Here is a 23,061-nt window from a genome sequence, read left to right on the forward strand (position 1 = left end):
GTGCGCCTCTGCTGACGTGCCCTTGAGCCTGTCTCAATGCTTGGGATTATGAAAATTGCAAATAATAATTTTACGATCAGAGGAATATACAAAAGTTAGTAATTAACTAGTTACACTGGGTAGGGATGCACAATGACATTGGCATGTCATCGGAACGGCCGATAAAACCGTTAAAATTAAATATTGGCATCGGCCTGAAACGGACATTTCTGCCGATATGACAGGCCGATAAAATGATGCTTGAATTATGCCCAAATGCTCGATTAAATGCTTAACCAAAACGCTCAACACCACGGCCCGGCGCGAGGGTGCGCGCCATGCAGGGGTCATGCAGGGGCCCCTTGTTTTTCTTTTCCCAGTGAATGTGTACATTTTCCAAAGCATTGTATTTATGTCTGCATCTGCCAGTGGCGTCCAAAGCCACCAATAACGAGCACACTCAACCCAAGCGTTCAGCTTAGGTGCAAGGCAAAAATCAACATAAGCAAAAAAAGGAACAGGCCAGCGCTCGAAAAATGTCCTTTCAAGTTGTTCATCTGCCTGTGGGACAGACCTCAGTACCTGCATCTGCCAGTGGGCCGTCGTGATCATCACGATATGCGATATCACGATATGCTGTCTATATGAAAGAGTTGGAAAATATTGAATATCGGCAAAAACGCCAATATTGTGCACCCCGAACACTGGGTGTATTGTGGTGATGACATAGCAGTCTAAATCAGTCATCTCTTGTAAAAGATAAATAAAAAATAAACGTTAGGATGATTAGTTGGAAAATCGTATATATTTCAGATATATATAGATATAGATATATACTGTATATATTTGGATGAGCTCATCGATCTTCTGATATCACCCCGCCTCTACCCATCTTGCAGGCAAAGCATTAACCCTGGCAACGGAGATGTACAGAGCGAGCACTGTACTCCCCAACATAGTTATCTACATCATTATTTAAAATATAGGCAGAATAAGGGTTACCGGGCCGTCACGCACAGGTGCCTTTTGTCATACTATCTTTCCTCCCTTTGCCATGACGCCCGGAGAAGAGATAGCAGACACAGCCTCCCAAGCATAGCGCTCCAACAGAACATTACCTCATTCCCCAATCTTACTCAAGTTCACCAACTACGAGAACGAAAGCAAACTGGCTCCCATCGAAACCTAAGCTTTTGCTCCATTGGCCTCTGAGGCCTGAAATAAATGTGAGATCTAATTCCACTCAGCTCAACTCTACCTTTTTAATGTATGGTTGATTTAAAATACATTTTACCAGTTGGACTGTAGTAGGCCCACATTAATCTTCTTGACCTACTGTGTTTGGAGCAAACATAAACCAATACAGCATGATATTCAAATGTCATTATATAAAAGCCAATGCTAAGTTTGTAGCCTAATGTTATAAGCAAAACACAGCATGAATGCACACCAGAATATAGAATAAGTAATATTAGAGTAATAATTAAAAGTATAAAATTTAAGCCTGGATATATCTCTACTCCCTTTTTTCAATGAGTGCAGGGTGCATTAAATTTTAAACTTAATGGGGACCATAACGAGCATTCAAAGAGACATCATTTCAAAACAGTACCAAGGACTTTCATAGTTACTAAAACACCGCAAAATACTACAATATATATCTCTCTCTCTATATCTATATCTATATATATATAGATATAGATATATATTAATTTATTTAGAATGAGAAACTTTCAACCATTTGCTGGCTCCCACTCATGCATAGAAATAAATCCTCAGTGCATATAGCGCTGGCCTTAATAACCTTGAGTGCTACATGCTGTCTATATGAGATTTGAGTATGCGTTTCCATCTGATCCCCCTTCAGGTAAGTGCCGCGGGCTTACTGACGACAAACAGTCCGTGCTCACAGATGCAAATGGCTTAATCTGTGTAATGAAAGGATCAGACTCTCAAGACAGGAAAGACCAAAGCTCCCGGTCCAGAACAATCGCCATCGCTCATCAAACTGGAGGAAACGGAAGTCCCTTTTAGCTCCGTGCGCTACAATGCTATTACTGAGAAAAAAACACCCCGGGTTAAAAGCTTTTCTCAGGCCCAGAGGGAAGAAGAGAAGAGGAGAGAGAATAATAGGTTGTAAACTCGTGTCATCTGGCTCACGATAGCGGTTATTTGTTACTTCATAAGACTGCGTGCGGCCGCGGGCTCGGCTTGCTCTGATGTGCTTTGCGAGCATGATCTCACTTCATTATCTGGACCGGCCCGGGTCCAGTTACATGCTCGGCAGTACCATCTGTGGCCGCCCCATCCTCCCCTCTCTTGCCTGCAGCGTCCAGTAGCTTTCCACCTGATGAGGGCTGACCTCTCACGGCTCTCTTTAACCTCAAAGTCTCACATGAGACGCGGGCCATTGTTAAATACACATATGAGGAGCACTGCTGCTGCATCTGTGGGACTACTTTTTCCATTCATATGCATTCTGGGTTCTTTGCCCTAGTTTTCATCATCACTCTGCCACTCTTATCCTGCTCTCTCTATTATTCACAGTGTATTTTTGCACTACCTGTCAAGCCCAACAGGCCGTAGACTTGCTGCCAAAGTGAGTGGCTGTCTTGCGTGCCAGCAGGCAGCAGGCTGTAACAGATACAGCCCTTCCTGTAATTAGTCCTGTGGGGCTATTGAGACAGCTATATGATGGACAGGCTGACCTGGCTGGACCAAACAGACTGAGACTACAGGCTACAGACTGAGACTACAGGCTACAGACTGAGACTACAGGCTACAGACTGAGACTACAGGCTACAGACTGAGAATACAGGCTACAGACTGGGACTACAGACTGAGACTACAGACTGAGACTACAGGCTACAGACTGAGACTACAGACTGAGACTACAGACTGAGACTACAGGCTACAGACTGAGACTACAGACTGAGACTACAGGCTACAGACTGAGACTACAGACTGAGACTACAGGGTACAGACTGAGACTACAGACTGAGACTACAGGCTACAGACTGAGACTACAGACTGAGACTACAGGCTACAGACTGAGACTACAGACTGAGACTACAGGCTACAGACTGAGACTACAGACTGAGACTACAGGGTACAGACTGAGACTACAGACTGAGACTACAGGCTACAGACTGAGACTACAGACTGAGACTACAGGCTACAGACTGAGACTACAGACTGAGACTACAGGCTACAGACTGAGACTACAGACTGAGACTACAGGGTACAGACTGAGACTACAGACTGAGACTACAGGCTACAGACTGAGACTACAGACTGAGACTACAGGCTACAGACTGAGACTACAGGCTACAGACTGGGACTACAGGCTACAGACTGAGACTACAGACTGAGACTACAGGCTACAGACTGAGACTACAGACTGAGACTACAGGGTACAGACTGAGACTACAGACTGAGACTACAGGGTACAGACTGAGACTACAGACTGAGACTACAGGGTACAGACTGAGACTACAGACTGAGACTACAGGGTACAGACTGAGACTACAGACTGAGACTACAGGCTACAGACTGAGACTACAGACTGAGACTACAGGCTACAGACTGAGACTACAGACTGAGACTACAGGCTACAGACTGAGACTACAGACTGAGACTACAGGGTACAGACTGAGACTACAGGCTACAGACTGAGACTACAGGCTACAGACTGAGACTACAGACTGAGACTACAGGGTACAGACTGAGACTACAGGCTACAGACTGAGACTACAGGCTGACCTGGCTGGACCAAACAGACTGAGACTACAGGCTACAGTCTGAGACTACAGGCTACAGACTACAGATTGAGACTACAGACTAGGACTACAGGCTACAGACTAAGTCTACAGACTGAGACTACAGGCTACAGACTGAGACTACAGGCTACAGGAGTTTTCCCTGTAACTGTTGGTGGTTTCAGCTGGACATGAGGAAAGCTCTGCAGCATGCTTTGTTTTGAATTGTACTGAAATGAAATGAAAATGAATCAGACATATATACCATCACAAATTTTGATCAGACAATCTGCTTGTCTCACAATAGGATTTCATACAATCACAATATGGTGTAATAAATAAAACTTGAATGATAACAAAGTAGGACTGTGCAGAATTGTGTTTATTTCTGAGCCAAAGATCTTTCTAGCAATAACATTTGCTTGCTTGCTTGCACAAATAATATAATTTGGATGGAGAGTTTGTGATTTCCCCCCCTGATTACTACAATAGAATAAAATGTAGCCAATATCGCGATAAGTTTTTCCGCCCCCTCACATTTTTGTATTGCGATATATTGAATTATGATATATCGTCTAGAGAAAACACCAAGGCTTTCCATATGCGGCTACAATGTAATCAGAGCATATCCTCTCTGATTTGAGCATTACAGCCATATCCATCATATTTGACCAGATATGGCCAACAAAACTCTGAATATGCATTGGAAATGGTCCATATTCTCTAGAGAATCGAGAGTATGAACTCTAGATTTTTGTATTTATTTTAGAACACATACATGACAAAAATAAAGATGTATCTGCCATCCTAGTATAATATGTCCTCACGATGTATATTGAGTGCAGAATTGACCAGATATGGCGCACATCGACAAAAACTCTGAATCAGAAATGGTCCGTATTCTCTAAAGAATCTCTCGGATATCCGATGGTAATATTCCTGGTTTTGGCAGAGTGTAAGGAGAGGTAGAGGGGATCCAGAGCAGGCTCGGTCCCTTACTAACCAGGCCCACTGGAAGTCAAGAATTGAGCGCTGCAGATGCGTCTGCCCTATGGCCTGTCACCCTGCTATGACAGGGAGCCGCCAGCCCCATGCATCATTACAGTGAATGAGGGCAGAACTATCCAACATGTTTGAACTATTCTTAGAGGTGCCACAGAAGAGGGCTGGGAATTTATACAGACTGGATAGATTACCCAGGGCTCAGTAGAGGAGGAGCAGTGTTTGTGAGGCCAGGTATGGAGGGAGGAGGGGGAGGTGGTGACTCAGACACACCAACCCGACATCAATAACCTCGCGTCACCAGACTCTTCTCGGCGAGAAAGAGCCTGGCCTCCGTTTACAAGGGATTTTGTCACCCTGCCTGCTTCCGGCCTAGAGCCCGCCCTAGACAGGAAACAAGCAGCGGAAACAATAAGAAAATAAAATGGCAAGCAAAGAAATCAAAAGATGGACGTACCAAACAAAGTTTTTGAAGAAGTTCTTGTAGAAACATCGCGGATTCACAATATCACATAGCCTATTTTAAGCCAATACAGAAGCTTTGCATCAGACAATTAATCGAGGAAAGAGACATTCTCGCGTGTCTACCAACTGGCTTTGGACATTGAAGTCAAAGAAAAAGAATAACGTTGTTCTTTTTCTTTGACTTATTAAACTTTTAAATGCATGTGGAGACAGTGTGCGGGAGTTTATTCTTGTACTAACACGGATTTCTGAAAAATCGCTCTTCACAATGTCAATACGAGGGATCAGCCGAGCAGCATTTTGGTAAACAAACCGCGTCACTGGGTGGCAACGGCAATGGAAGTTCACACAACTTTAACACGGCATGCATATATTATACATCAAACTCTTGAGCTAATTCTGCTCTCACTCAGAATGTCAAAATATAACCGATGTGATGTATACTTTTTGAGACGTACCCTTATGAGTTGTGCCAAACGTTTGTTTGGCACAACTCATACTATTAACTGCCGCGGGGTTCTGCATTTCTGGGTGGCAAGTGACGTCACGCTGATTCGTCCTATAGAGCAATGGCCTTTGTGCCCTGGCATGTGGCCTTAATTGTGCCCTAGAAAAAATGGCGATGCCAACGGCCAGATGGCCACGCCCCTAAAATGATGAAATTCCCATCCTGCTTTCTATGCTAGGGGGGCACAGACGCTCACTGACGGACCGTCGGCTTGTTGTGTCTGGGGCTTAGCCGCCAGGGCCTTGATCAGCTTCATCAAGCAGGAAATCTAATGAGTTGCGCTGCTGTACATCAGGTCAGCCCTCAATAATCCCTTCCGTATTTGAGGTCTGCTCACAAGCTCTATTTGAGGACAGTGTTTTATCACAGGGAGTTGATTATCTTTTTTTACATAACAAAAAGTATTTGAACTCAATCTGCGAGGTATTAAACAGTGTCGGAGAGACTGTAGCTGTGCACGGATACAATGTGCACTACTGAAGCTGGTGGTGCGGGTGACCATCTCACAAACGGCATGCGAAACAAACCATGACCAGCTTCCTACTAACACAATGAATAATCTGCATGATTCACACTAAACCTGTGCTGAATTACATTGGCAACACAATCAAGCAATCACTGTTCCCATGATGAAAAAGTCCTAAATCTTCAAGTTGGCTGAAATGTGGGTTCAGTCTTCATTCACTTGTTTGAAAACGATATCGCTTTTTAATGGAAGATATAAAATATATGTCTAAGCTGTGCAGTAAATTCATGGACTGTTTTGATCCATTGAATTATTTTGAATGTTGTGATTTCAGGACTGGATAATATTCAGGGTGTGCGTTTTCATTCCCCAGGTCTTTCAATGTGATTACAGAATCGATACTAAGTGGTTACATTTACTTGGTTAATGATTTCTCTTTATTTGAATTCTTAGTGCCAGATAGGATCTTTTTGAGGGTGAGACTTCACTACATTGCTACATGTAGCATTTGCTATGGCTGCTTGATCTCATGAGAGAAGACCTTAACCCCCTGCATGCGTTTAACCCTTAAACGACTGCTTTGCCGCTGCATTTCCATCAGATTTAACCTCCGATTCGCCCCCAAATGCTGTCCTCAAGATGGGAAAAGGCAGGCCTGCAATATCACGAAAGGAAAACAGCGAGTTTTGTGATATTGCACCTGGAACGCGACATATTCTTGTGACAGAGGATTGTTTTGCAGTTATTTAAGGGTTAACCAGGCATACTGACAAGTTACTGCTTGTGTGACAATACATGCATGTTCCTTTCTCAAGAGAGAAAAAACAAACCAACAAACAAAACATTGGAAAATATCAAGTATTGCATTTTATTTTATTTTTTATTTTTTTATTTTTTGTAATCACTTTTATATATTTTTTTATGTTCCTCTTGTTTTCGGAATCTTAAATGTGCATTTTCAGGAAAAGAAGAATGCATCTTTTTGCTTTATTTTCATGAAATAGCATTGTAACGTGTTCATTTTAGCTAATCTTTTCTCACTCGCCTCCAAATGCCTTCCCCTGGCCATTAACACAGTTGTTTTTCTCTCTTTGTTCCGCAGTCCCATCGAGTCGTGTCAGAACTTCTACAAAGACTTCACCTTGCAGATCGACATGGCGTTCAACGTGTTCTTCCTCCTGTACTTCGGCCTGCGCGTAAGTAAAACGAATAAAAACCCACAAAGGGACGTGTAGTATATAGTGGAACTGCACTGCGGCCGGTCACCTGTCTGTTTAATGGAAGCTTGTGACCTTAACCCTCAATTCTTTATGCACACAGTTTATCGCTGCCAACGACAAGCTGTGGTTCTGGTTAGAGGTCAACTCGGTGGTGGACTTCTTCACGGTGCCTCCAGTGTTCGTGTCGGTGTACCTGAACAGAAGTTGGCTCGGTAAGGATGTGCAGGGCCTTCCAGTTTTTAAATCCCAGCAGATTTAAATGAGAATGCCTGTGGTGCCACCCAGTGGATTTTTCGTGAGTAGCAGATGTCGGTGAAGGCTGAGGCTTTTGGTCTCTTGCAAAGAGATATATGACTAGACCGTTAAGATCAGCTGAATGGTCCATCAGAATGATTGGGCTGAATTCAGATTCTTAGGTGCATTTGAGAGTCACTTGTGCTTCTCAAACTTTTTCACATCAAGGACCCCTAAACTGACACAAATTAGACCACGGACCCCCATCTGATAAGATTTTGTCCCAGGGCCCTGCATCTGCTTTTAGATGTTTTATTCCAGAAAGTGTACGAAACCATGACCGAAATAGTCCGTACGTTCTGTCATTGCGTTACTTATTGATGGAATTATAGTGAAAATAAACTGTTCCCCTTTTTGCTGGGGACGCCCTGGAACCCCTTCAAGTTACCCAGGGGGGCCCCGGAGCCCACCTTGAGAACCACTGCTAGAGGAAAACAAGCTCTGATGATTCCTGTTTGTTGTCAACCCTAAGGATTGCTCATCAATGTTGCAATACTCACTTATACTTTATGCATGAAGCTAACAATCTAAGCACCTTGTCATGGTGTGAGTGCACTTCTGTATATCGTGCTCATTCTACGTCGGTGCACCTATTTATTTATTTATTTATCCTTTATTTAACCAGGTTAAAAACCCATTGAGATCAATGATCTCTTTCACAAAGGTGACCTGGCCAAGAAGGCAGCACAACATGTCAACAGTACATAGAAACATACAACAATACAGCAATACAATAATATAAAATGTGATTCTACAAATCTAGTTGCAGAGACATTGACCAATGGTCTCACGTTCCATGTCCTTCAGGATCCCGCCAAACTCAGCATGGGAGACCAATTCTGGCAATTTTAAATCCTTCTGAAGGGTATTCCAAGCTAAGGGGGCAGCGTATTTAAAAGCTCTTTCTCCCCACTTGGTGCAAGGATGCGGAGCAGTCAACTGGAAATAATCCTGTGAACGTAGGCCATAGTGGCTGTGGCTTCTGGACAGATATGTCCGTAAATAAGACGGGACAAGCCTAAGGAGAGTTTTATGAATAAAACTCAGCCAGTGTGTACGCCTGCGTACCTACAGAGATGGCCATTCAACTTTTTCGTACAAAGTACAATGCTATGCTATCAGCCACATACTTTTGGTGCTGTTGCCATGGAAATGAGCTGTTTTTTTTGTTTTTGTTTTCATCTTTGGACAGTGCATGAAGTGCATGAGAAAGTTGGAATGTACCACACTGCCAACATGGGAAGAATGTTCCGAAACGATGCCCTTGGTAACTGGAAAAAGCATGGGAACTCAAGAGCTTTGGGAGAGCTTTGTGCGTCAAACTGTAATGCTCATATCCATGACAACATGATCAAATGTTCTGTGGCTGTCATCTGGTGCAGGGCACTTCAATGACTGTTAATGCATGTTGATTTGATTTGATCTGATCTGATTTGATCTGATTTGAATGGAAATGACGTTCCTATCGATTCCTTGTCTCTGGGCATTTTGCGCTGCGTTCATCCGCCCTTCACCTCTTCACCAGCATACCTGCTGTAGTCACATGATCCCAGTGAAAAGCGGGGTGTGTTTGAAAGCGCACGAATGGATCAAAATACTAATATGTTTTGTTGGTAGCTCTAGCCTAGCGCTAGAATAGAATAGAATAATAATAATAATTGATTGGATTTATATAGCGCCTTTCTAGACACGCAAAGCGCTTCACATATCAGGGGAGGGAGCGGGAAGGGGACGCAACTCATCCACCACCGATGTGTAGCGCCCACCTGGGTGACGCACGGCAGTCAATCTGCCCAATGTGTGAAGCAATACAGAGGCTTGATAGATGCAATTACATCATGTATTATTTGTCCTGGGCTGATGTAGTGTCAGCTGTGGTTGTATGAAATAATGTAGCCTACTGTACCGCGTTTAAACATTGCCATCTAGTGGACTTGTAAGATTGTAATAGTAATTGTTGATTTTCTTTTCTTTTTACAGTATTGTCATGAAGAATATGACAAATATTACCATAAATGTACTAGTAAACTATATCGATATTTCATTCCGTATCAGTGTCAGTTGCATTTTCCAGTACGATACTAGTAGTTCTTGGTTTGTGACAAAGAGTATACTAATTCACGGGCTGTTTGATCACTGTGCAATGGTTGAACGTACTAAAGTTATATATATTGTCGAGGCACCTACCTGTACTTCTTCAAATTTTGCCATTTAAGAGGTCATCTTTGAGTTTGTTTGTTTTTGGTCGTACGACCTTTGGTGCAAAGCGCTCGTTGCTGTTTTGTTTCTGCACTGCTCTTCCCAGAGATCACCTGTCAATCAATCAGTGTCTCTACTGCCTGCAGAGTTCTAGAAGCAGGTGAAAAATGTAGACATTTACTGATAATAAATATAGTATAATTTTAACGCAGTTGTCAGTAGAAACATTTCAATGCAGGACATAATCTCGGTCAGTGTGGTCGCTGGACAATCGGTAGCGGAAGATTAACGAGTGAGTGTTGTTCTGTTAAATTGTGGTTCACCGTGTGACGTGCTGCGTGACGAGCCGTGGGCCCGGGCCGTGTGACGAGCCGTGTGATGAGCCGTGGGCCCGGGCCGCGTGACGAGCTGTGTGACGAGCCGTGGGCCCGGGCCGTGTGACAAGCCGTGTGATGAGCCGTGTGACGAGCCGTGGGCCCGGGCCGTGTGACGAGCTGTGGGCCCGGGCCGTGTGACGAGCCGTGGGCCCGGGCCGTGTGACGAGCCGTGGGCCCGGGCCGTGTGACGAGCCGTGGGCCCGGGCCGTGTGACGAGCCGTGTGACGAACCGTGTGACGAGCCGTGTGACGAGCCGTGTGACGAGCCGTGTGACGAGCCGTGTGACGAGCCGTGGGCCCGGGCCGTGTGACGAGCCGTGTGACGAGCCGTGTGACGAGCCGTGGGCCCGGGCCGTGTGACGAGCCGTGTGACGAGCCGCGGGCCCGGGCCGTGACCTTAATTGACCTTGATTGTAGCTTAGCGCTCGTCTGGACATGTTGCTGCTGAATCCCTCTTCTGATCAAAAGTCCACATCCCGCTCGCTGGGCAGGCAGCCATACTCCCAAATCCTCTGTGGGAACATTTTGACACAGATACACACGTACAGCAATATCCTCTCATACACACACACTCGTTTTGCGTGTGCGATGATGACATGTACTTAACACGTCAGCTCATACATGCTGAAAAACACACCAACATGCACACATTTTGTATGTTGCGGAGAGAATGCCCTCAGACATTGTCATGGAAAAATGAAGACACTGCTCCTAGTTGTGCCTACTGAGGCTTTTGTGATAGTTGTGTACATGTTTATGGTTCAAATATGGCTCAAACCTCAAAGCACTCCATTTATCAGTGACAGACAGTGTGCAGTATCACTGAAATAATCCTGTGCTGTTGCAGCAGTGCTCTAAGTAGTGTGTGTGCAAACAGAACATTACTCATCTATGGTCTATGGCAGTGATACTCAACTTGCGGCCCGGGGGCCAGATGCGGCCCGTGATAGGGTGCAGAGTGGCCCCCTGACCATTTTCTAATTCACAATGAAAACAAACATTAAAGTTTGACTGAGGTCCTGCTAAATTGTCAAATATAGCCAGCTGCTCACCGACCAGGCACTTATATGTACTTAACTAAATTAACCTAACTAACTATCCTGTGTGCGCACAATTGTCAGACTAAACTCTGACGACCCAAAAACCTACAGTCCGCTACAGATAAATTAATATTAATGTTTGTTTATTAACTGGCCCCTGGCCTCCTGTCATTTAGGTAAAGTGGCCCCCGGGCAAAGCAAGTTGAGTATCCCTGGTCTATGGTATCCATGGTTTACACTTTGGCTAAAGTGTAAACACAAAAAGAGGCATTTAGAGTTAAGCTGTCCACTGAAACTAGCCTCCAGTGTCCTCATACACATTTTCCAGTGTGCATTTAAACGTTTGTACTGAGATGAATTGAGCAGAAGTATTATTTGGCTGACAATGGAAGTGACTTTAATTCATGGTTTTCAAACAGAATGTGAATTGATTAGAGAAGCGTCTCCACATCCCCACTTCAGACTGAGATGTCAGTCAGCTGGTGCAGTTTCTCATAATTATGTCGTGTCGCACATTTGCTTTTAATGGCAACTACAATAGCGGTTATTACATCAGCTGGGATTCATTTAGGGATTATGGCAGAATCACATTCTGTTCTGCTCGAAGATTAGAGAATGAAATTTGGATTTGCAAAAGCAGTGCATGCTGTGGGGTGATATGTGGGCTACATTGGCACGCCCCCTGCTGGACAGATTGCTGTCTGGCCTCTCTTCCTTTGCCTGGATGAATGGATTCTAAAGCAGCTTATGCTCTAATATCCTGATGGGAAAAGGGTTTGCGTTAAGCTTGGCGTGCGCGGCCCATCACAGCGAGGAGGATACTATGAGGGTCAATCACAGCGAGGAGGATACTATGAGGGTCGATCACAGCCAGGATGAGGGTCTCTGCTGATCATAACTCTTCTCCCAAAAAAGCATCCTTTTTGCCCCCAACCTGTTGGCTGCTAATTTAATGCGAGCACCTGATTGTGGTTAGCCTGATTTCAGACTGAATTATCGACTCGTTACACTGTATGTCCTTCTTCAACTCGGGCAGATTCGAAGCTCTGGACCTAGGCGAGATTGTTGATTTTTTTTTTTTTTTTTTTTTTTGCATAATGATATCTGTAAGCAGCAGTGGAATGCAGACTGTGAGTAAGTAGATGTGAGGAAAGCGAAGAATCTTTGGGGAAGCCTTGGAAGTTTTTCAACTTTTTCGAGACTTGACACCGAGACGACTCGCCGGTGTTAACAATGATCCCCGCTAAGATGCTGGTGTACAGAGGGCCCGACGGAGGCGCGCACTCCCAGACCGTCCCCAAAACGAGGAGGCGCAAGAAATCCACGGGGGATCTGTTTCAGAAGGGCTACCGGGTCAGGATGGCCCACGGACAGGCGGGCGAGAAGGAGGAGCAGGACGGCTTGTGCCACAGCCTGGGCTCATGCCTCCATGTCATCTCCTACTGGGGTAAGACCAGGGCTCATGCCTCCATGTCATCTCCTACTGGGGTAAGACCAGGGTTCATGCCTCCATGTCATCTCCTACTGGGGTAAGACCAAGGGGAGGCGAGTGGGCTCATGCCTCCATGTCATCTCCTACTGGGGTAAGACCAGGGAGAAGTGGGCGGGCTCATGCCTTCATGTCATCTCCTACTGGGGTAAGACCAGGGAGAAGCGGGTGGGCTCATGCCTCCATGTCATCTCCTACTGGGGTAAGACCAGGGAGAGGCGGGTGGGCTCATGCCTCCATGTCATCTCCTACTGGGGTAAGACCAGGGAGAGGCGGGTGGGCTCATGCCTCCATGTGATCTCCTACTGGGGTAAGACCAGGGAGAGGCGGGTGGGCTCATGCCTTCATGTCATCTCCTACTGGGGTAAGACCAGGGAGAAGCGGGCAGGTTCATGCCTCCATGTCATCTCCTACTGGGGTAAGACCAGGGAGAGGCGGGTGGGCTCATGCCTCCATGTCATCTCCTACTGGGGTAAGACCAGGGAGAAGTGGGCGTGAGGGGGAGATCTCCTCTAAACCCGGAGGTTGGCGCGTGTGCATACACCCACATTTGTCCACCCGTGGTCACGCATGTGAAGATGGATTTTACTTGATTGCTCACTCTTGGCTCTGTCCCTAGAAATGATCTGTAATTATTATCATCTTGCAGCATTAATAATTATTATTATCTTGCAGTGCAGTAGAGCTTTCACCGCGGCGCCCATGCAGATTGCACTTTTTTGGCACGGGCTTGGACGTATTGACAATTTGGTTTTCAAGCTCAGGTGGGGAGGTTCTAACCTGACGCTGCCAGATGGGGGGCGGTATTGTTGAGCTTCTGCATCTGCATAATTAGAATGGATTGATTATCGGACAGAAACGTCAGTGGGGGTTGCAATGTGATTAACATGTACATGCTAAGCCATAGCAGCCTAATTGCTGGGATGCCAGCGAGTGTCGGTGCATGTGCTAATAGATGAGCGTCCAAAGGTGCAGAAGCAGGTTGCTCTCAGTGTTGATTGTGTTGACGTAACACCGTCTTTGACCTCATGGTGGCAGCAGGCTCCAGCTTTTTTCTTTTCTTACATAAATACCCCCAAATGTAGGATTTGACATCATTCAGTAAGTTAAGTAAGTCACAGTTTTATGAAAACATTTATCAAGTAGATGCCGGTGCTTTGTGACAAAGCGAGATTCGAGCAGACCGTACGAGTTGATCAAGATGGTGATTTCAGGAACCTGCTTTTCTTTCGCCCCACAATTGATGTATTATTTAAGAATTTATTTTACACTCGTCAAATTTAGTGTCGCTCTGTTGCTTGGAATTCACTTTTTCTAAGCAATATGAATCCAGGGAAGCTGAGAGAAAGCTTCAAAGGTACGATATTGTTTTTGGTGTGTGCCAAATGTGACTAATGCTGTTTGAATCATTGCTGTTCACCTTGGGTAATTTTTTGTGGTCTTTCTTTTTCCTCACAGGCTTGAGGTTTTTAAGGGCCTTAAGACTGATACAGTTCTCAGAGATTTTACAGTTTTTGAATATACTAAAAACAAGGTAAGTGCCTTCCTGTTTTAGCCATCCCATTTTCAATGTAGCCGACAGTTGTTGGCATTTCTGCATCATTCTGAGTGATGTGAAACATTGCATGTGTGTGATAATATACCCTTTTCACGGAGGCTCATTTTGTGTCGAAAAGGTAGGGTAAACACAGGTGCAAGCAAAACACTAATGAGGGTTTCCAACTTCAATGATTGTAAGTTGGAAACCCTCATTTAGTGTGATGCTTGCACCTGTGTTTACCCTGCCCTTTTTGACACAAAATGGCCCCCGTGAAAAGGGTCTACGCCCAGCATGACGTGTGCGTTTTCATTTTGTTGATATAATCATGTGGCACAGTCATTGTTATAATATGCCTTCTTTTCAGTACAAAACTGTGAGCTTTATTTAGCTGGAAGCTAAATGAATCATATCATGAGCTTAACCACTTACTTTGATTTCATTTGGAAATTTCATTCATTTCATTCCTAGCAATATGTTTAAAATGTAAAATATATTATGCTCAATAATACGGTCATCAACACATTGCTTATGGACATTATATTCAATTCTCATTTGTGCATAATGCAGTTTTGGGGCGAAGCAGCTTTCTCTCTGTTCCCGTGCTGCTTAGAATAAAAGCTTTTTGCACAGATGTCAGGAAGAGCTTAGAGCTCAACAAAATGTTTTCCAATAATCTGCTCACTGATTGAGTCAGTTGAAGGTAAGGGCAGAACATTCAAAGTGTAAATGGACAGAGACCATGCTAGGACCAAAACAAACACGCGGCATTTAAAGAAGCCGTCACCTAAGAACAGTTGACATGAAAGTTAAGCACAAGGTGAACTCACTATTGAAGTTACAGTAGCTTAAGACCTTTGTTCACAAATAGTTTTTCATCTCTCTTTCTGAAATATTGAGTGATACATTTTAGGCGGTGTATTTTTTGGAGTGATGTGAAAAATTGGGGAATTTAAATATGTATTTCTTTGTGAAAAATGCACCTTTATCTCTTATATTATTACTGACAGGGCCATTATGACTAACCACAACAGTGCAATTTAATGCAGTGGTTCTCAAATTTCTTCACATGACCAAAATAGTCATTGTGTTAGTTATGAATGGAATTATAGCAAAAATAAATTACCCCCCTTTTGGCTGGGGACCCCCTGGAACCCCCTCAAGGACCCCTGGGGGTCCCCGGACCCCCATTTGAGAACCACTGATTTAATGTACACGAGCTCGCATTGTAATTCCATACATGTTTATCTGGAGAAAAACAAAGTAAAACAAATGCGATGCCACAGCTTTAGATAAGGACTTCACTATTCCCTGTCATATGAAGGTTAATCTTTATTGTCTGCCTCTTTCTTTAATAGCAACTCTATAAAGCTGGTGAACTTATGCTCAATCTTCATAAGCACATGGCTAACAGCGGCAGGCTTCATACATTTGGTAAGTGAGTGGGAGCCATTTGAGTAGAGCAGGACTTCCTAAGTATGGTGGTCCACCATGACATTATCTATTCACGTTATTGTGAGGAGTGTGTTGTCCACGGCTACTGTTTAAATCTTGACCTCTGTTCCAGGTGGAAAACTCAGGGGACCCTTGGGAAAACTTCCAAAATTCCCAAGCACTTTCCTATTGGGAATGTGTCTACTTGCTCATGGTTACTATGTCCACTGTGGGCTATGGAGACGTTTATGCAAAAACCACCCTGGGCCGCCTTTTCATGGTCTTCTTCATCCTCGGCGGTTTGGTAAAAAAAATCTCTTATTTCCCGCTGCGACCCTCCATGCATCCAATCATCAATGTTGTCAAACGCTGGGAAGCCTTCAACGTTCTGAATGTGGCTCACCACAGTATGTTGTATGTTGTGCATTGTATGAGGATTGTACAAAACCGCACAACGTTTAAGTTATGTTAGTTTGAAGTTATGTTATGCTATGTTATATATTTATTTGTCCAGGTAGTGCAGCGATAGATTCCCTGCCTACCAACACAAGGGTCGCAGGTTCGAGCCCCTGCATTACCTCTGGCTTGGTCGGGGGTCCATACAGTAGGACTGCACAATTTAAAAAGTGTAGTATATTTTTAAACCTTCCTTGGTGGAAGATGGCAGTTCAATAAATGCATGATGTTTCCAAAATCAAAGAGGAATCGTGTTAAATAATCATGATCTCAATATTGATGAAAATAATCATGATTATAATTTTGACCATAATCGTGCAGCCCTACATACAGGCACATTGGCCGTGTCTGCGGGTGGGAAGCCGGATTAAGGGTATGTGTCCTGGTCGCTGCACTAGGAGGGGAGGGGAACTGGGGGAAATAGCGTGATCCTCCCACGCGTTACGTCCTGCTGGGGAAACTCCTCATTGTCAGGTGAAAAGAAGCGGCTGGCGGCTGCACATGTATCGGAGGAAGCATGTGCAAGTCTACAACTCTCCCATGATTGCCAGAGTGGGTGGAGCAACGACAGGGACAGGGCATTGGGCAAGTACAATTGAAGGAAAAGGAGGGGGGGGGGGGGGCTTGATATTTTTTTTATCCAGTATTTTCGATACGATCTGTTATTAACTGTAAAAGCACTGCGGTTTCAGGTGGCTCCACCCTCCTGGTTCCCTCCCCTCCTTTCCAACAAACACAATGAACGTGGGATGATTTATAGGCCAGCGTGATGGATGTTGCGCCTCAATCTTGCCATCTGACAGTCAGCCATGTTTATAGCACAGCACAGTACGGAAGACAAGGCACAATGCACAGTCAGCCATGTTTATAGCACAGCACAGTACGGAAGACAAGGCACAATGCACAGTCAGCCATGTTTATAGCACAGTACGGAAGACAAGGCACAATGCACACATGTTACAATGTAACAATGTGCTGATGAAACAATTCCATCCAAAGAAGAATGTCCCCCTGATCTCTTGCCCAGAAAGTGTCTATTTTTAGCAACAGAAGGTTATAAAGGTTATTGAGCAGCCGAATCGGCAGAATAAAATGTCAGCATTGTCCATTTTTGGAATCCATGGATATGTAGAATTATGAAAATTTCGGAACCAAAATACGTCATAATACATCACCTTTCTAGACACGTGAGTATTAATGTTATATACGTCATAGAGTCTAACGACTGTCTTAACCAAGTTGCCTTGTTGCCTAAACGTAACCAAAGTTGTTTTATTTTCCTTTAACGTTGGAAAGGCAGCGAGGTTTTCAAATTAACCGGCATTTTATTTAAAATTCACGTTGAGATTGTAGATGTAAAATGCCATGTTATAGAAACGTATTTTTTTTTACGTAGTTTTGTTTAAAATTTACATTCATATTGTACATATCCCTGGTTTTCAGACATGTAAAAATGCCAATTCTGGTGACTGGGTTCAGCCCACAGCCCATTGAGAGGACACTGTTATCCTCAATCCCACAGCATTATCTAGCTTTAGCGAGTTGATTTTCTGAAAGAGGATAATAGTGTGTGACATTCTAAATGAAAACGCTCTTCACACTGATGCTTCTGTAAGAGTCAACAGAAGTAGAGTTTCTCTTTTTCTCATAGTGAGTTAACACAGTCTCCGCTGTCCATTTGGCTGCACTATTCAAATCGACCGGCATGTGTGTTTGTTGGACGAAACATGGCGCATAAGGCTTTTTCTTACATTTTGACCACTTCAATTTTTCCTAGCACAGATTGACGAAAGCCTACGTCAGCTGTGTCATTCTTTTTTCCTGCTTTATTTTTCTTTTCTACTAATATCCGTAAATGATGGCTCTTTCATCCTCCATGCTTCCCCCCCCCCCAATTTATTTATTTATTTATTTATTTATTTATTTATTTATTTATTTATTTTCTCAACATTTGTCTATTTGCAATGTAACCATGATATAATTTCAGGCTACATTCTGCAAAATTTCCTTCCAATCATAATTGACTAACCTGAATGATTTGCAACCCCTTTTTTCTCCCTTTCTCTTTCCCCTCCCCTTTTAACAAATACCGTAGATATTAACACTATTCCTGCACATAGTTATTCCTCTTTCAGATTTTACGGATATCTCTTAAGCCAAAACAAAATAGGGGACCTGCTCTTCTTTTGCCTATCTTTTTTTAGTTTCTTCTTCTGTCTCCTATCTTCTCCTTAGGCCATGTTTGCGAGCTACGTCCCTGAAATCATAGAGTTAATAGGAAACCGCAAGAAATATGGTGGTTCCTATAGTGCGGTTAATGGGAGAAAGTAAGTATTCTAGGAGGCTCTACTGCCTCGGTAGTAGAGCCTTCTCTGCATGCTCTTTTCTTGTTCTGTTTCATGCATGTAGGCCATGTTTGCTCGCTACGTGCCAGAAATTGCTGCTCTCATCCTTAATCGGAAGAAATACGGAGGGAGTTATAACTCGACCAGAGGCAGAAAGTAAGTCAAACAAATACAAAATTGAATGGTGTGGTTTTGTGTGACTCAAGTGACCCTCTCATAAAGAGGTGATTTTGTTAAATGAGACGTAATGATCTCAATAATTTATTTAACACTACTAAAGTCACACTGACTGAAGAACTTGGCCATGATAATGGTATAAAGCTTATTGTATGCTATTGCTTTTTTGTATATGTGCAAGCTATCATCTCTGCTTGACATGAATCAAAATGTCTGCTTTTAAGTATTTCCCATGCTCAGAGATCATTTGTAGGGTTTTCTCATTCATATCACTGTGAAATAAGTTGGAATGACACGTGCTACTGATAGATGATATTTTGTACCGATGTCCAATACCTTCATGTTTGACAAGTAGACAGTATTTCCTATCATGAGACAATAAAACTATACGGTTTTTTATGTAGCAGAGGAGAATCTTGGTACTGACTAACAGTGTTGGGCAGGAAAGTGAAGTAACATATTACTGTAATTTGATTACTTCCCCCAGTAACTAGTAATGTAAGGGATTACAATTTCCAAAACAGTGTAATGTAACTAATGACTGATATCCAATATTTCATAAAAGGACAAAATTATAAAGATATTGGTCTAACCGTACTAATTACTATAACAAAGAGTCGTCTGCTTTATGCTTATTTGGTCCAATATGAAAGTGCTCGGAAGCAGCTCACAGGAGCCACCGGATGTAGCACAGATTGTCATTATCACAGCTTATTTGACAACGATGTATTTTGGGAAAATCTTGCCGGGTTTTTATGGTGTTTTTATTAGGCTGCTTACATGTACATTTGTGCCTGTCTTTGTGTTTGTAAGCCATACATCTTTTGCCGTCCCCCACAAGGTTTTCATTTGGTTCAGCCCATCTCCACTCACAGTCCCATGCACAGTCCACCCATGCACAGTCCACCCATGCACAGTCCACACCCTGCTGCACAACTTGGATTTGAGCCTTGAGGGGAATCTCAAATTCATCAACGCAATTTGACAAGCATGAGAGATGTCGGCATGTGGCCGTTTCGTTAAAGGCCCAGTCCTCAGTTATTATGTATTGTAAAGAACAGGCAACAATCACACACACAGTCCAGTACTCCCTCTGCAGGTGCCTTACCTTTCTATAGTCTATCAGTTTTGGATGCCACCGACAAACTTTAATACTTCGGACAAAGAAACAAATGTGATCAAACTCCATACAAATCATTATATTAGGGCTGGATGATATGGTTGAAATCAATATCACGATACTCATAAGGATTGTACGTCCAGGTAGTGCAGCGGTAGATTCCCTGCCTGCCTACCAACACGAGGGTCGCAGGTTCGAGCCCCTGGCCTGCGTTACCTCCGGCTTGGATGGGCGTCCATACAGGCACATTGGCGGTGTCGGACGCCGGTATAGGGGTATATGTCCTGGTCGCTGCACTAGTGCCTCCTCTGGTCGTTCAGGGGGAGGGGAACTGGAGGGAATAGCGTGATCCTCCCGCGCGCTACGTCCTGCCGGTGAAACCCCTCGCTGTCAGGTGAGGTGAGGAAGCATGTGCTAGCCTATGACTCCCCAAATCAGCAGAGGGGGTGGCGCAACGACTGGGGGGGGGGGGGTTGTTACTTCATTAAAAAAGATAATCATATACGTATATAAGACAATATGGCTCACATAGGCAAAATCACATTAAATTAACAAATTAATGTTCGTTATATTGAACCGACGAAACTGAAAGTTTCGCATAATCCTACCATAGGCCTACTTCATGTTGTCTGAGTTTCTAAATAAAATTTGCTCGTTCTCATCAGTTCAGACAGCACTCCAGAATTGTGCTTCTCGATATCCCAAAATAGCCATATCATCACAATATAATCCCGCTGGAATACGCTCAACGATAATATTGAATCATCATCCAGCCCTACATTATAGACACCAAAGATAAAGGCAATGCCCTCTAGAGAGCAACGTACCCATAATAAGCAATCATGACAAAATTATAAACTCAGGCTCACTTATGTTGATTCATTATTAATAAGATAACCCACTCATGCATGCCATTGCTTCCTTCTCGCTGATTTTTGTTTTTTCCTGAATGCAAAAACAGATTTTTGTCGCGCTCAGCCTGCCTACTGTCCCTCGCTTCGCTGCTGTACATTCTTGGCCTTTATCTTCAGTCCGACCTACACCCTACAGGCTAAATAGCATCTTGAGATAAGGAGTATTATATACACACCTTCCTGTCCCAAGCGGTGCCACTGTTTCTCAAGATGTAGGCCTACTAGAGATTCTGCCGTCCAGTAGACCCATGGCTGCCTCAGCCCTCTGAACTTAATATGGCTTCTTTTAGCATGCTTATCTAGTGCATTTTAGGCATTCACTTTGTTGTGCAGAAGTCAGACTTGGTTTGGGACAGGCTCTTAAACCAAGTCTTTGCTTCTTTTGTTGCTCTATTTTGTAGAAAACTTACAAACATGAGTCTGGTGTGTTATAGGTTCAGACTAACATGCATCCCATTGGTCTTATATCTTGTTTCATATGAGGTCCTTAGCATAAATGAATATTCATAACAATCGTTCTTCACCCCACTGATTTCTACTGTATATGAGCTTTTCTTTCTTATGGCGATCATAGCCCATTACTTAATTACAATAGCATTATCCACGCCATCTTTCTGCTAGTTGTTAAAATCACAGGATTTATAATGACAGACGTTGCAGGTAATTGCATTAACATATCACCAGCTACCACCGCATTTCTAACTGTTTAGAGAAGTTCAGAAGCAGTTTTTACCTGCACATTTTGCCGTCTTTAGCTCCCTACAGTACTTACTTTCTGGCCATGAAATTGCCTCTGACTCTATTTTATAACGTCTAGGTGAGCTAATTCACAGTGGGACAGTTCATATCAGGTCCTGTGTTTATATTATTCATGACCATATCCATAATGTAGCAATATTTATTGTTCTAGACAAATCGACATTACTGCTAATAAATTCTTTGTTGACCCCCCCCCCCTCTCTTTTCTATTTCTTCTATCTTTTTCTTCATGTGCTTCCTTCATGCCGATCACTACTATCACGACTATCACTACTATCACTCTACATCATGTCCATCAAAAATACAGTCAAAAAAGAAAGAAAAAATAACATATTTCAACCATAATGTAAACACATTTCAGGAAATATATGCAGTATAAAAAAAACGTTTTTTTTTTATTTATTTTTATTCTTGAATAAATAGTACAACATACTGAAAGAGGGCACTGTTTACTTAAAAAAAATTAAAGCAAGATATTAAATCAAATCTAATATATTTTTTTTTAGCCAAAAATGATGTTATTAATAGCCAATAAAAACACACACATTCCAGGTAAATTCAGTAAACTAGATTGTCCATAGAGTTTCTCATGACCAAAGTTGAAGCATCACACTTGGGCTTTTGCTTTATATGCAGTGGACGACCTCCACAATATTCCATATAGGTCAGGGTTTGATTCCCAGCTCGACCAGGTTTTTCTGTCCCTCTCTGCTCTTCTGTCCAAATGAAACGCTCTCCTAAGAAGACATTTTCAAATATATTGATTTGGTTGAACAAATAAATAAAGACACAAATAAATTGCAAGGAGTTAGAGGCTCCATCTCTGACGTGCGAGATGCTCGGCACAGTGTGGCGTTTACATCATCTCCAACTAAGTAAAAACTGATCCTCTATAATCTGATGCTGAAATCCACAGTGCTCTCTGACCTCTCTCATTCAGTCACCATGTATCACAGCAATATCATCAAATCCACCTGTCCTCACAAACATCACTTCTCCTTCCATGATTTGCATTATTGTTTTTATTTACTTTTTTCTTACAGATTTTGTTAGATTACAGTGATTTAGAATCACTGTTTGTCCTTCATTTTCCATGACCTCCCACTCATCTCAGAATCAACATTTTATTGCAGAGCAAAAATGAAGATTAAACTAGGATTTTATTTTTATTTTATTTTATTTTATTTTATTTTATTTTATTTTATTTTATTTTATTTTATTTTATTTATGTTAACTTTTATTCTGACTACTGCCATTTAGTTTCATCTTAATTCTGCGCCTCGTTTTTCCAGGCACATCGTGGTCTGTGGTCATATAACACTTGAGAGTGTGTCCAACTTTCTAAAAGACTTCCTACACAAGGACAGGGATGATGTCAATGTAGAAATTGTTTTTCTCCATAAGTAAGTACAAAGTAATTTTTTGCACACATATCCCTCCCTGAAAGGAAAAAAGAAAATAAACATAAAATGTATTTCTACATGGAATAAGAATCATGTAAAAATAGTATTAAGATACACTCT

At 43.0% G+C, this 23,061-nt stretch overlaps 1 protein-coding gene across 1 annotated transcript in view; it reads left to right on the forward strand.

Annotated features, from left to right (window-relative positions):
• The window catches only part of LOC310775517 (calcium-activated potassium channel subunit alpha-1a-like), a gene marked incomplete at both ends in the record, with an annotated part of 120,672 nt that overhangs the window by 59,369 nt on the left and 38,242 nt on the right, over positions 1-23,061 (forward strand). Inside the window, 7 exon segments of the mRNA XM_083635679.1 lie at positions 7,281-7,374; positions 7,499-7,610; positions 14,255-14,330; positions 15,692-15,767; positions 15,901-16,071; positions 18,459-18,550; positions 22,831-22,941. Coding sequence (XP_083491805.1) covers positions 7,281-7,374; positions 7,499-7,610; positions 14,255-14,330; positions 15,692-15,767; positions 15,901-16,071; positions 18,459-18,550; positions 22,831-22,941 — 732 coding nt within the window.

This window comes from Poromitra crassiceps, assembly GCF_964638095.1.
Source record: "Poromitra crassiceps genome assembly, chromosome: 4".
Taxonomy (NCBI): Eukaryota; Metazoa; Chordata; class Actinopteri; order Beryciformes; family Melamphaidae; genus Poromitra; species Poromitra crassiceps.